This window comes from Diabrotica virgifera, chromosome 7 (assembly GCF_917563875.1).
Source record: "Diabrotica virgifera virgifera chromosome 7, PGI_DIABVI_V3a".
NCBI lineage: Eukaryota > Metazoa > Arthropoda > Insecta > Coleoptera > Chrysomelidae > Diabrotica > Diabrotica virgifera.
In genome coordinates, this window is record NC_065449.1 from 139,528,605 (window position 1) to 139,542,650 (window position 14,046).

At 34.1% G+C, this 14,046-nt stretch overlaps 1 protein-coding gene across 1 annotated transcript in view; it reads right to left on the reverse strand.

Annotated features, from left to right (window-relative positions):
• The window catches only part of LOC114336164 (CAD protein), a 206,016-nt gene that overhangs the window by 32,364 nt on the left and 159,606 nt on the right, over window positions 1–14,046 (reverse strand). The window contains exon 7 of the mRNA XM_050656981.1: window positions 12,407–12,831. Coding sequence (XP_050512938.1) covers window positions 12,407–12,831 — 425 coding nt within the window. The remainder of the gene's footprint in view (window positions 1–12,406; window positions 12,832–14,046) is intronic.

Consider the following 14,046-nt stretch of genomic DNA (forward strand, 5'->3'; position numbering starts at 1 on the left):
ATGTCTTGTCTACCCATAACGCTGTGAGCTTCGCTGGTATCGCCAACTAGCGGATTTCTAGTGCAACTTCGGTTAGAAATTTAATCGTGTAATATTTACAACGCAAAGAAATAATTAGATTGTAATCTATGGTTTACATCAGTAAGTACAAAATTTTTGATTCATTATGATTATTTTTTTTTAAGAATTTGCTTATCATTTTGACGTTTATTGACTGTTTCCTTCTTTCCTAATTCCGATACTTTCACAATTATCGTGTAGAAGGCGCTTAGATTAATAGAGTAAATATTATGATAAAATGTTAAAATACAAAATTTCAGTATTTAAAACGTATTTAAGGTATTAAATGTGTATTTAAGGTAAAAATATATTCCACAGCTTTGGTCAACTAATATTTTTTCCTATTAATGTTTTTAATTTAAATGTTTTAAATTAGTCACTTTGACATTTATGTCAAATTTCCAGCCGAAGTTTACTGATTTGTCACTATTGGCGTTCACGAACTTTTAACTATCCCCTCTACCTACGAGCTACGGATAAATAAATTAGAAATTGACAAATTAGGGATTGACTTTATAAATATAATATTACATAGGACAATGAGTATGATACGTTGCTGTTTTTGTTTTTTGTTTTCGTTCACATAGTATTATTAAATTTTATCTTATTTTAAAAGTAACTATTATCTACTAAAGTAATATAAATCGATTATTGTTTTGATAAGAAACCAATTAAAACATTTTCACCGATTTCGCATATGATTAGATAGTAGGTATCAGCAATTTTTCCATGTATCAAAAAATACAGTACTATGCAATTCTAGAGGTACACTAATGATACATGCACTAATGCTACGTGCACTCATACCGGCAAAATAACGTAAAAGACGGAAAACATAATACGTTGTGAAATAAAACGAGATGAAACTAGTAGAGGTGGGAAATTATCAATAGAAAACTATAAATTTACATTATATTGACAGTTTCCCACCTTTAGACGTATCCGAGTACTAGGTAGTATATCAACTAAAAAAACTGTCACTATCACAGTGGTAGTTACCAAACTCCTCCGATACGTCTAAAACTGGTAAATTATCAGTAGTAATTAAGAGCTCTAAAATTATTGAATTTTTCCCGAGTGACTCTTTGACAGTTTTAATTTCACGAGCCGAAGGCGAGTAAAATTATGGCGAGTAAAATTATGTCAAAGTGTCACGAGGGCAAAAATTCTATATTAATTTTAGAGATCGAGTGCAATTTGTTGCCATTATTTCATGAATAAAACTGTTCATCACCAAAATTTTATTGTAATTTATTTATGTAAGTACCAATTGGTACAATTAAACACACAGCTGTTATAAATATTAATTTGACGGTTGAAAGTCATCACTTTGATAATTTTTAAAACATTAATTATCATTAATGTCACTAAATGTATTTTTTCGTAGCAACGAAGGGCATCTGACGTAATATACTTGACAACGGAAAATGATGAAAAATTATCGGGTATAATATCACAAGAGAGTGAGAATAAATTGAAAATAATGCGACAGTTTTTCGAAAATTAGTTGTCTGGCAATAGACACGAGAGCCCGCAGGGCTCGAGTGGCTATTGACAAAAAATTTGAGTAAAATGAAGCATTATTTTCTTATTTATTCTTACTGTCGTGCGATATTCGTAAGATTATTTTTTTAATACGTATATTATGGATATTTTCTTAAATGTGACAGTTGTCAAAACTAGGAAACGGGTTGCCATTAAACAGAAAGAATCTACTTTAAAAAATTCTATCGGTAATATTCTACAGTAGATAATTCTCAGTATAATTTTAATCTGATTGGACAGAATTAAACACGTGATCAAATATCTTACTATACGATTGGAAGTTAAAATCATTAAAAAAATAATCGATTTAATTTAGATTTATGTAGCTTTCTATTGGTCGGAATCTCCTATGAATGAAATAATCAATATGATTTAATCAATATGTTTCATCTCCTTTTATTTCACAACGTATTATGTTTTCCGTTTCTTACGTTATTTTGCCGGTTATTAGCACCCTCAAAAACGGCACCGATAAGCGGTTGGCGTGTGTGAAATGCAGACATGTTAAGGATATACTTGGCTAGGGATATGCCACTCGATGCATCGGGGTGTAGCATCGACATAGGATTGAGTGGTCTAGCCATCTTTGTCAGTCACATGCGCGGGATCGTTTGGTTAAAAGAGATAGATAGACCACCGATCGACTGTTTCCGCGTTACGCTTTTTTGGTGAGTATGCCGAGTCTACGCTTAATATGTCGATGGTGAAACGTCCCGTTCTCACATGTGGTTCACTATCGGGATTTGGATTTGGCCGATATAAAATCGACGTGTATTTGGCGTTGGAGTAAATAGATCTAAAAATGTTCCAATAGATAATTGGAATCTGTACGGATATGACAAGAGAAGGATTTAACCATACGGGTGTTAAAGCTGAACAAGGACTCACAAACAAAAATAATTGTTACGCACTATCAAAGAGAGAAAAATGTAACATTTAAGTCACGTAATGAGAACTGAAAAATAAGAGCTACTTCGACTTATAATCAAATTTTAAAAACCTCAGAATCAATCAAATTGAGAGAGGAAACGACAGAAGCAAGTAAATCAGCATGATACCTTAACAATTCACTACGTAGTAGGGGAGCATTGGATGGTAAATTTGCAGTTACTATAGCGTTATGGGGACCTATTGGATCGTGAAGATTAGGTCCTGAAACTAAAAAAACTTATGTTAAATTTTCCATTTTGGTGGGGATTTTCCATTTCCAAAAATTGTTTTTTCCGATTATATTGCCATCTACCTATAATTTAACAAATGTCTCGAATAAAAGTTACTCTCGAATAAGAATTGGGATTTAACATTTTAATATAACCCCCCACCCCTCCTCTGTGGGCGTCGTGTTTAATGTCATTCGATAGATTTTTGAAAAATATTAAACACGTATTTTTCAGTTTTAGATCTGTTTATTTCGCGAAATATCGCGGGGTTAATATTTAATCTTTTTAAGTTACCCCCCCCCCACCTCCCTAGGAGGTTGTGTTTGGTATCATTCGATAGATATTTGAAAAATATTGAACAGTATTTTTCAGTTTTTCGATTTGATGTTAATTTCGCGAAATATTCGCATTTTTTGTAACCTTGTGACTCACCCATTTCATCACGCCCCGCTCAAATCGTCCGATTTTTGAAATATACACTGTTCTTCATGTAATTAACTTACCTTGTCTTAATCTGACGTTTTTGAGTTTTTCTAAGGATAGATTTTTTTACGGACTGCCCCCAACGCACACCTCTGTATTAAGAGTGGATATATGGTAGGTAGGGGTACATTTACAGGGGACAAGGTTTCTCCCCATGTGATTTTCTGACGCGCTCGAGTAACTACAAAAATCTCCGTTTGGAACTCCCCAGGGTAAAAGATTGGTAGAAACACGCCAGGATTCATGGTTAAAGACTCACCTTCCAATTGATCTTTTATCCGCTAGGTTGCCTTCAACTATTATTCGTTCCCTGTCTTTTCTTCTTTTAGTTATATGTCCAAAATATCTCAGTATATTTTGGTTGATAGTTGCGGTGAGTCTAGTTTTTATGTTAAGTTCTGCTAGTATAGTCTGTTCGCTAAACTCAGACACAACTGGCTAGTGATTTTAGTTGGTAATTTTTTTGTTTTTTGTCAATTTTGCCAAATTTGGCAAAATTACTAACTATTTAGTAATTATTAACTATTTAGTAATTATTTTTTTGCCAATTTTACGAAATTGGCAAAATTACTTACTAAAATCACTAGCCAGTTGTGTCCGAGTTTAGCGAACCGACTATACCTATTGAATTAGATATTTGTGAGATGTGTGGTCCATGGTATGCGCAACATTTTACGGGAGACCCACATTTCAAATTCTGTAATACGCTTCGAATCGGCTTTTTCGATTGTTTACGTTTCTGAAGCGTAGGTGGCGATAAGAAATATCAACGTTCTGAAACTGTTCTCTTGTGGTGAACTTCTTCTTCTCTTGCGGTTCTACTTATTATGTTTATATGAGATTGAGCCACAATTTTTGGTGTAAAAAAAATTACATTTTTAATTAACTACTGTTTGACGTTTCGGTTTCAACTCCGGAAATCGTTCTCAAAAATAAGAAACAGTAAATTTCTGAAATTTCCTTTTCCTTTCTGAGGCGAAGGTGGCGATAGGAAAGATCAACAACGTTCTGAAACTGTTTTCTTGTGGCATGTTTAATTTAGTATTATGTTTATATGGGATTCAGCCACAATTATTGGTGTATTGAAAATTACATTTTTAATTAACTACTGTTTGACGTTTCCATTTTCGGAGTGTACATCGAAACGTCAAACGGTAATTTGACCTCGGACTTGCGGTTCCAGAGTTGCAATTGGAAGTACTGTTTTAAATTCGCCGAAATAGTACATGCGATATATTGTTCGAAGCGCCTTAGCAAAACGAAAACAAAGTATATACTTCCAGTTTTTATATCACTTCCAATTAAAAATGTAACCGGAAGTGCCACATTATAGTCGCAGAAATAGTACATGGGTAAGTTCTATTATGAATAGTCTACAACACCCGTGTTGAGCTGCCCCCCCCCCACTTGCAAAAATCAAAAAACAAATAGCCCTGATTTATGAGCTATTTATGAGCTCTCATATTCCGCTAACTAAAAATTTTGAGCTCGTTCCACTGAGCAGGAATTTGATACTTTGGTGGGGGGGGGCTGAGTCAGCCCCCCCCCCACTACTTAAAAATAGGAATATTGAATCGGTTTTTGCGGCAGAATTACGAGCTATTTATGAGCTCTTGAAATTATATAGTTTCGATTTTTGAGCTCATCCCCTTCACCCCCAAACAACCCTTTAATTGATTTAACTTAAGAGAAAAATGCTGAGAAAACTTAAAATATATCGTATTGCGGATATAATTCCTATAGCTTATATACTCTGAGAATAAACTATTAAATCACGTGCATTTCGATTATTGAGCTACAACCCCTTCGCAAGAAAACCACCCTATCTTCCCGGCTTAAGAGAAAGTTGTACTTAAAATGCATTAAACTAATTATTTGGCGACAACATATCATTGAATAATTTATAAGCTTCCAAATTACGCGCATTTAGATCAGTAAATTGCAATTTATTTTGTATAGTGCAGTCACTGAAAGTGAAAATCAACGATTACCTTCAATTTCGGTGAACCTTTATCGATTTGCACGAAAATTGGTTAGTGGTTAGAGGATACGTCAAGAAACAAAGGTGACATAATACTACCTTGCGCCTTTACCCTGAGGGTGCATACCGCCCCTTCTCGGGGGTGAAAATTATTTTATAAAAAATAACCACACAAATCAATAAAAGAACAAATTAAAAGTAAAATTTATTATATAAAGTTAATAAAATAAGTCAATACTTTTTAAGTTATTAAAGATTAAAAATTTTAATTATTCGTGAAAAAAATGCATGTTATGAAGCGATTTTTCGTAAATCACCGAAAAACTGTAAGTTTTTACAAAAAAGTTAATAGTAGTTTAATTCGTATAGCTTATATTCTAAGAATAAACTCTTAAATCACGCGCCTTTCGATTATAGAGCTACAACCCCTTCGCAAGAAAACCATCCCATATTCCCGGCTTAAGAGAGAGGTGTACTTAAAATAATTTAAATTAATTATTTGGCGACTACATATCGTTTAATAATTTATGAGATTGCAAAATATACGCATCTCAATTATTGAATTGCCATTTTCTTTCTATAGTGCAGTCACTGAAGGTAAAAATCAACTATGACCTTCGATTTCGGTAAATCTCCATTCATTTTCACGAATTAACAATAACAATTTGAGGTTTTAACCTGGGATGTCACCCCTTCTCGGGGGTGAAAATTTATTAAAAATAACCCCACAAATCGAGAGAGGGACAAATTGTAAGCAAAATTTGTTATATAATGTGATTAAAATAAATCAATACTTTTTGAGTTATTAAAGATCAAATATTTTAAGTTATGTGATAGAAAATGCATGCTTTAAAGCGATTTTTCATAAATAACTCAAAAACTGTAAGTTTTTACAAAAAAGTGTTTATCACTAAAATTGAAGCTAATAAAAAATATAATAAATTGCTTACTTGAAAAACCCTTTAATGTTAATTTAAAGTTAGTTATTGGTAATTAAATGTATATTTTTTTCTGTGACTCTTCAAATCTGAGGATTCAAGCTTAAATAACGGGAAAGAGATGCATTTTATAACACTTAGGTACTAAATACTTGTCAAAGTACTTAGAAATACCTATCAAAAATGAGCTCTAGAAAAAGTTAATAGCATCAAAAGCCGCTCACCAATTTTCGTGAAAATGAATGGAGATTTACCGAAATCGAAGGTCATAGTTGATTTTTACCTTCAGTGACTGCACTATAGAAAGAAAATGGCAATTCAATAATTGAGATGCGTATATTTAGCGAGCTCATAAATTATTAAACGATATATAGTCGCCAAATAATTAATTTAAATTATTTTAAGTACAACTCTCTCTTAAGCCGGGAATATGGGATGGTTTTCTTGCGAAGGGGTTGTAGCTCAATAATCGAAAGGCGCGTGATTTAGGAGTTTATTCTTAGAATATAAGCTATACGAATAAAACTACTATTAACTTTTTTGTAAAAACTTACAGTTTTTCAGTGATTTACGAAAAACCGTTTCAAAGCATGCATTTTTTCACGAATAATTAAAATTTTTGATCTTTAATAACTTAATAAGTATTGACTTATTTTAATAACTTTATATAATAAATTTTGCTTATAATTTGTTCTTTTATAGATTTGTGCAGTTATATTTTATAAAATAATTTTCACCCCCGAGAAGGGGCGGTATCCACCCTCAGGGTAAAGGCGCAAGGTGGTACCATGTCACCTTTGTTTCTTGAGGTATCCTCTAACCACTGACCAATTTTCGTAAAAATCGATGAAGGTTCACCGAAATTGAAGGTAATCGTTGATTTTTACTTTCAGTGACTGCACTATACAAAATAAATGGCAATTTGCTGATTTAAATGCGCGTAATTTGGAACCTTATAAATTATTAAATGATATGTAGTCGCCAAATAATTAATTTAATGCATTTGAAGTACAACTTTCTCTTAAGCCGGGAAGATAGGGTGGTTTTCTTGCGAAGGGGTTGTAGCTCAATAATCGAAATACACGTGATTTAATAGTTTATTCTTAGAGTATATACGCTATAGGAATTATATCCGCAATACGATATATTTTAAGTTTTCTCAGCATTTTTCTCGTAAGTTAAATCAATTAAAGGGTTGTTTGGGGGTGAAGGGGATGAGCTCAAAAATCGAAACTATATAATTTCAAGAGCTCATAAATAGCTCGTAATTCTGCCGCAAAAATCGATTCAATATTCCTATTTTTAAGTAGTGGGGGGGGGGCTGACTCAGCCCCCCACTAAAGTATCAAATTCCTGCTCAGTGGAACGAGCTCAAAATTTTTAGTTTGCGGAATATGAGAGCTCATAAATAGCTCATAAATCAGGGCTATTTGTTTTTTGATTTTTGTAAGTGGGGGGGGGGGGGCAGCTCAACACGGGTGTCTACAACAGTACATGAATAGTGATATATCAATCGACGCGTCGAGCTCGAAAGTTTCTTCTTCTTGTTGTGCCTATCCGTTACGGATGTTGGACACTAACATGGCTATTCTGACTTTGTTGACTGCTGCCCTGAAAAGTCCGGTAGTGGTTAAGTTAAACCATTTTCGCAGGTTATGTAGCCAGGATATTCTTCTTCCTCCTGGACCTCTTTTCCCACGCACTTTACCTTGAAGTATGGTCCGAAGTAGGTAATATCGTTGTTCATTGCGCATTATATGGCCCAGGTATTCCAGTTTGCGGCGTTTTATGGTTACGACTAGTTCGCGCTCTTTACCCATTCTATGTAGAACTTCTTCGTTGGTAACTCTGTCTATTCAGGAAATCCTCAACATGCGTCTATGGCCACCACATCTCAAATGCTTTGAGTCTCTTCAGTGATGCTTCAGTTAAGGTCCATAACTCCAGGCCATATAAAAGAACGGAGAATACGTACCATTTTAGTAAACGAACTTTTATTTCCAATTTTATATCGTGGCTGTTGAAGATTTTTTTCATTTTGACGAAAGCTGATCTTGCCTTCTCGGTCCTTATCTTAATTTTCCGTCAAACAACAAAAGTTGGTGATTTGTGTTATAGGTTGTTGGTCAACTAGCAACTGACCAGGTGGTATCCCACCTCCGCTTACAACCATGCATTTGGTTTTTTTGATGTTAAAATCAAGTCCAAACCTGCTACTTACTTCTGCCATCCTGAAGACAAGTGTCTGCAGACCTTCAAGACTGTCTGCAAAAATGACAGTACCATCAGCGTATCTTATGTTGTTCGATCGTTCTCCGCCCATAAGTATTCCCTCGTCTATGTCCGTTAGCGCCAGGCTCACAATGTGCTCTGAAGATGTATTGAACAATAATGGGGACACTATACATCCCTGTCTCACACCTCTTTCCATCTTTATGTCGTCTGCTAACTGATCCTCTACTCCAACAGCTGCAGTTTATTCGTAATAGATATTGTTTATTATGCGGCGATCTCTGCTGTCTAGACCAATTGAATTTAATATTTTCATCAGTTCGTCATGTTTTATTCAGTGGCGTAGCTGACAGGCCCGCAGGGCCCGCAAGGCGGGGGGGCCCCAACGTTAGGAGGGGCCCCTTAAAGCCTGCAAGCTTAATACTTCTACTTTTTTTAAAGAAAATCAAAATATATTTCCCTAATAAGCATCAAAATAGAGAATTTGGAAGGAAGTAATGAAACAGGTAATTGACGTAACTCGTAATTACTCTTTCCGGGTGCAATTTAGCGTTTAGTGGACATATTAGTAGTTTAGATGAAAGTGAATCCCAAAAAGGTAATTTTTTTTGTCGGTGGTTCTTTTACTAGCTAAATATGATCCTGTTTTAGCTAAATTAATCGATAAAAACAATAACTTAAAACAAATTACTTGAGCCCCCAAATACAAAACGAAGTTATAAATTTGCTGGCTCAAGAAACTGATACGATTCAAACTTGATACCACTCAAGATATTTCAAAACATGATCAGCTCATGGTAGGGGAGCCCAAGCGAGGATTTTTGCAGTTACTCGAGCGCGTCAGAATATGACATGGGGAGAAACCTTGTTCCCTGTACATGTACCACTTCCATATATTAGATCTTAATAGAGGGGAGTTCGTTAAGGGGGGCCCGAAAAAAAATTATATCCTTAGAAAAACTCTAAATCGTCAGCTTAAGATAAGGTAAGTTAAATACATGGAGAACAGTGTATATTTCAAAAATCTGACGGTTTGAGCGGGGCGTAAGGAAATGGGTAAGCTACAAAGTTTCACAAGAAAAAAGCGAATATTTCGAGAAGTAAACGTCAGATCAAAAAACTAAAAAATTCGTTTTCAATATTTTTTAAAAATCTATCGAATGATACCAAACTCGACCCGAGACGGAGAGGGGTGGGGGGTAAATTTAAAATTTTAAATAGGAACCACGCGATATTTCGCGAAATAAACATCACATCGAAAAACTGCAAAATATACGTATTCAATATTTTTTAAAAATCTATCGAATGACGCCAAACATGACCCCCTACGGAGGTAGGATTGGGGGTTACTTGAAAATATTAAATGGGAGCCCCCATTTTATATTGCAGATTTTGGATTCCTTACGTAAAAATAAGTAACTCTCATTCGAGTCATTTAATCGGAAAAAACGATTGTTGGAAATGGAAAATTAAATTAAAAAAATGGAAAGTCCCCACTTAAATGCAAAACTTTACTTAACTTTTTTTGGTTTTAGGACCTAATCTTAACAACCCAATAAGTCCCCATAACGCTCGAGTAACTGCAAATTGAGCATACTTTCCTCCCCTACTATTAGTTTTATTTTCGCATGTTAGACCAAAGTGCAAAGGTCTTGTAAAGAAAATTTTAAAATTTATACAGTCAAAGCACCTTTCGGTACTCGGTACACAACTGCAGAGGAAACGAGGAAAGGGGTATGATGGGACAAGCGTTATGAGTGGTGTACCTATATTCAGGCGTACAACAGCTTGTTGTAGGTACAGGAGTTGTTTTTTACGATATAATTAAGAGATTATATGTTTTTTAGTACAAGTATTAAAATATGTGATGTACTATGTACTATTATTACTTTGGATTCATCGACAACACTTAAAAGATTATGTAAAAACCGGTGGTCATCCAGACATGATGCTGTTATGGCTTTGCTTCGAGCTTTCCGACAAGTAATGAAATCTTTAACGAAAATTTCATTGCTATCTAAAAAAACGATGAAAAATTAGAAGCTTATGCATTATTAGAGCATACAAATAATTTTGAATTTGCGTTAACATTACTATTCGATCTAAAATACTTAACTGTATTAATCTAACATTAAAACTTTTGCAATCTGAAACGGTAGAGTTACCGGCCGCCCTTCAACTTTTTGAAAAAACGTTATAATCTTTAAGAAATGAGAAATTCGTTTTCCAAAACTTAACAGAAACGGTAGGAATAGCACAAGAAGTGGGGTATTATACCGGAATTTAAAAATAAACCAATGAAACGTATACAAATTTTTACAATGGACTCAGCTGCGACGAAAAAATAACTTGTAGCAAAAAAAGTTCATGTTTTCAATGTAAATTTAGTTATAATATTGCAATAACTTACTAATACGTTTGTCGTATTAAAAGACATGTATATAATAGGTTTTCATATCTATTCCCAAAAATCTATTAACATTACTGATGAAGACTTATTAAAGAAAGGCCAAACATTGTCATTTACACATATTTTAGTAGTTATACTGTTATTAGTTGTCTAATATATTATGTTTATAATACGGGGGCCCACAAAATCGCGGGGGGCCCCCAATCTTCAGCTACGCCACTGGTTTTATTCTGTCGAACGCTTTCTGGTAATCAACAAAACACACATATATATCACAATTCACGTCTCTACATCTTTGAAAGAGAACTTGTATTGCAAAAAGTGCCTCTCGAGTACCCAATGCATCCCTGAAGCCGAATTGTGTGTTTGTCATGTGTTCTTCACACTTTTTATATATTCTTTTATGTATAATTTTTAAAAAAGTTTTCAGGAGATGGCTCGTAAGGCTTATTATTCGATAATCTTCACATTTTTTGGTATTGGGTTTTTTAGGGATTGTTACAATAAAAAAGTTGATCTTAGCCACTGTTGGGGTATTTTTCCACTTTGGTATATATTGTTGAAGATCAAGGTAAGTCTTTTTACTTCGTCTTTATCCATAATTTTCAAAAATTCTGAGTAGAACTCGTCTGATCCTGCGACTTTTCCCTCCTTAATGTTGTTTATAGCAGCTTCTACTTCCGCTTCGAGAATAGGTGGTCCGGTATCGTCATTCTTATTTTGTGTCATGGTGACATCCCTATCGTCTTAAAATGTTGTCACATAGTTCATCCATGTTGTTTTTGTTTCTTCAATATCAACTATTGGATTTCCTTGAGCGTCTGTTAAGTGTCCCGGCCTTTTTGATTTATAGATGCCTGCTGCTTCTTTGACCTTTTTGTGGAGGTTGAAGGAATCGTGTTTACGTTCCAATATCTCGATTTCTTCACACTGTTCTTCCAGATTTCTGTTATTAGCTTCTCTGACAGCTTTTTTATCTCTTTGTCTAGAAACTGATATGCAACGTAGTCTTTCCGCGTGGATTCTCTTCTTCTGTCCATCATCTGTAATATATCGTCGGTCATCCATGGTTTTTTTTCTTTTCTGTCTTTTTCGGTCGCAGGTATTGGTCTAATATTTCCATCCTTATGTTTTCTAAGTGGTTTATCTATGTGTCAACATCATTAACTACTTCTGACTTAGATATGTTGTTCTTCAGATATTCCCGTACTTCTTGCTTTATGTCATCATCTCTTAGTTGTTTGAGGTCGTATCTTATAGGATTAGGTTTGTGGATTTTTTTAAATTTCAGACGAAACTTACCGACAAGTGGGCTATGGTCTGACTTAATATCGGCACCAGGGTAGGTTTTCACTGATTTTATTGAGTTTTTGAATCTTTTATTTATTAAAATATAGTCAATCTGGTTTCTTATGAGATTTTCTGGTTAGTTTAGTTAAAGAGAATATTTTGTTAGTTTAGTTAAAAAGTTATGACCGGAAGTTTGTCAAAAAGACTCGAAATTAGTGAAATTGAAAGATCTGGATTTTTAAGAATTGTAACACCTTGGCGACATAAATGATTTAATTAAATGATATTCTTCATCTTCTTTACGTACCTGACTCTTGGTTACTCCAATTTTCTCTATATCATTAGTTGAAAGAAACAGATGATGAGGACACACTTCACATGTAACTTTTAATCCTTTTTCCTTCGCCGCCTTAATGAGCAGTATTTCCTCCTTTCTGGCAACGTGACATATATGGACTGGTCTATTTTGGAGACTAGCTAAAAGAATAATTGCTGCTGTCGTCTGAGACTCAGCGTGAACGCAAAGAGGGGCTCTTTTTGGCCAATTGGCTAGATGTTTGGACCAGACGTCAAGGTCCCTTAGACGGAGGGTGGTGAATGTCTCATTAAGATACATTTTTAATCCTGCAGCTTCCGCGGCTAACTCAGAGACCACTGTTGTGTTGTCCGAAGAAGCACCTAAAAGTATGTAATCTGGAGTAAGAGTCGTACTAGCAAATGTGATACAATTTTTTCCAAATCAACCAGCTAGTCAATCAGTTTAAAAGTATATTTTCTCTAATAACAAAATATCGCACCATCCAGTGCAAAACTGTTGTAAGTCAAATTAAGTAAGTTTCGACATAAAACCGATTTTGTTTATTTTCGTGCTAATATCGGTGAAATAAAACACAGGTTTTAAGAGAAATTAACATTTAATTTTGTTTTTGCATGCATTTCAGCCTATAGTACATTAACCAAAAATAGAAATTAATATAAAATAATATTAATGATAGAAAATTTAGGAATTTCAAAGTTACAACACTTTTGCACGGAGAAAATTGTTAGTCACTACACATTTTCTATTAGTTGTCCTCTTCTCCTACATCATCTTGTGCCAAAATATTTTCATAAAAACTATGATGACCTTCTGGTATCATATTCGAATGGCATGAGTATAAGAAACAAGAATAAAAAACCGCTAAACGCCGTAAAAATGAGTGGCGCATAAAATATTCCAGCTACAAAAGATCTGATATGAAAATTACGTGGCGCGAAAATGTCTTTTCATTTTGATGCAAAACAAAATTATAGTTTTATTTTAAAAGATTTTTCCATAATATTTGCTAAATTTGAAGTAAGCGCGACTTCAAACTGTATCAAATTTACTCTTTTGTGGCGCGTTTACTTCAAATTTAGCAAATATTATGGAAAAATCTTTTAAAATAAAACTATAATTTTGTTTTGCATCAAAATGAAAATACATTTTCGCGCCACGTAATTTTCATATCAGATCTTTTGTAGCTGGAATATTGTATGCGCCACTCATTTTTACGGCGTTTAGCGGTTTTTTATTCTTGTATCAGGAGTTTTTCAAGTTATATACAAATTAAATGTATAAAGTTAAATGCAATTTTTCTCGATTACACGTTAAGCTTTATAAATGGTCACCTTTGTCGCATTATCTCCCAAATGATCTAGTGTCCATCGAATGTACACTAGATTTTTTTTCTAGTCGAAATAGATTGAATAAAAATGTTGGGATGGCCGGTACATAAACCATTTCGGGAATAATCGTTAATTGGATTATACTTTTGTAGCTTAATAACTTCTAAACGGCTTAACCGATTTTGGTCACTAAACATGAGTTTGAAACGTATTGACAAGTAGTATCTGATGCATCTGAGGTCAAGTATGAAAACTAAAGCTGTTACAGAAATTATTAAGCTTGAAAAACCGTTTTCCCCA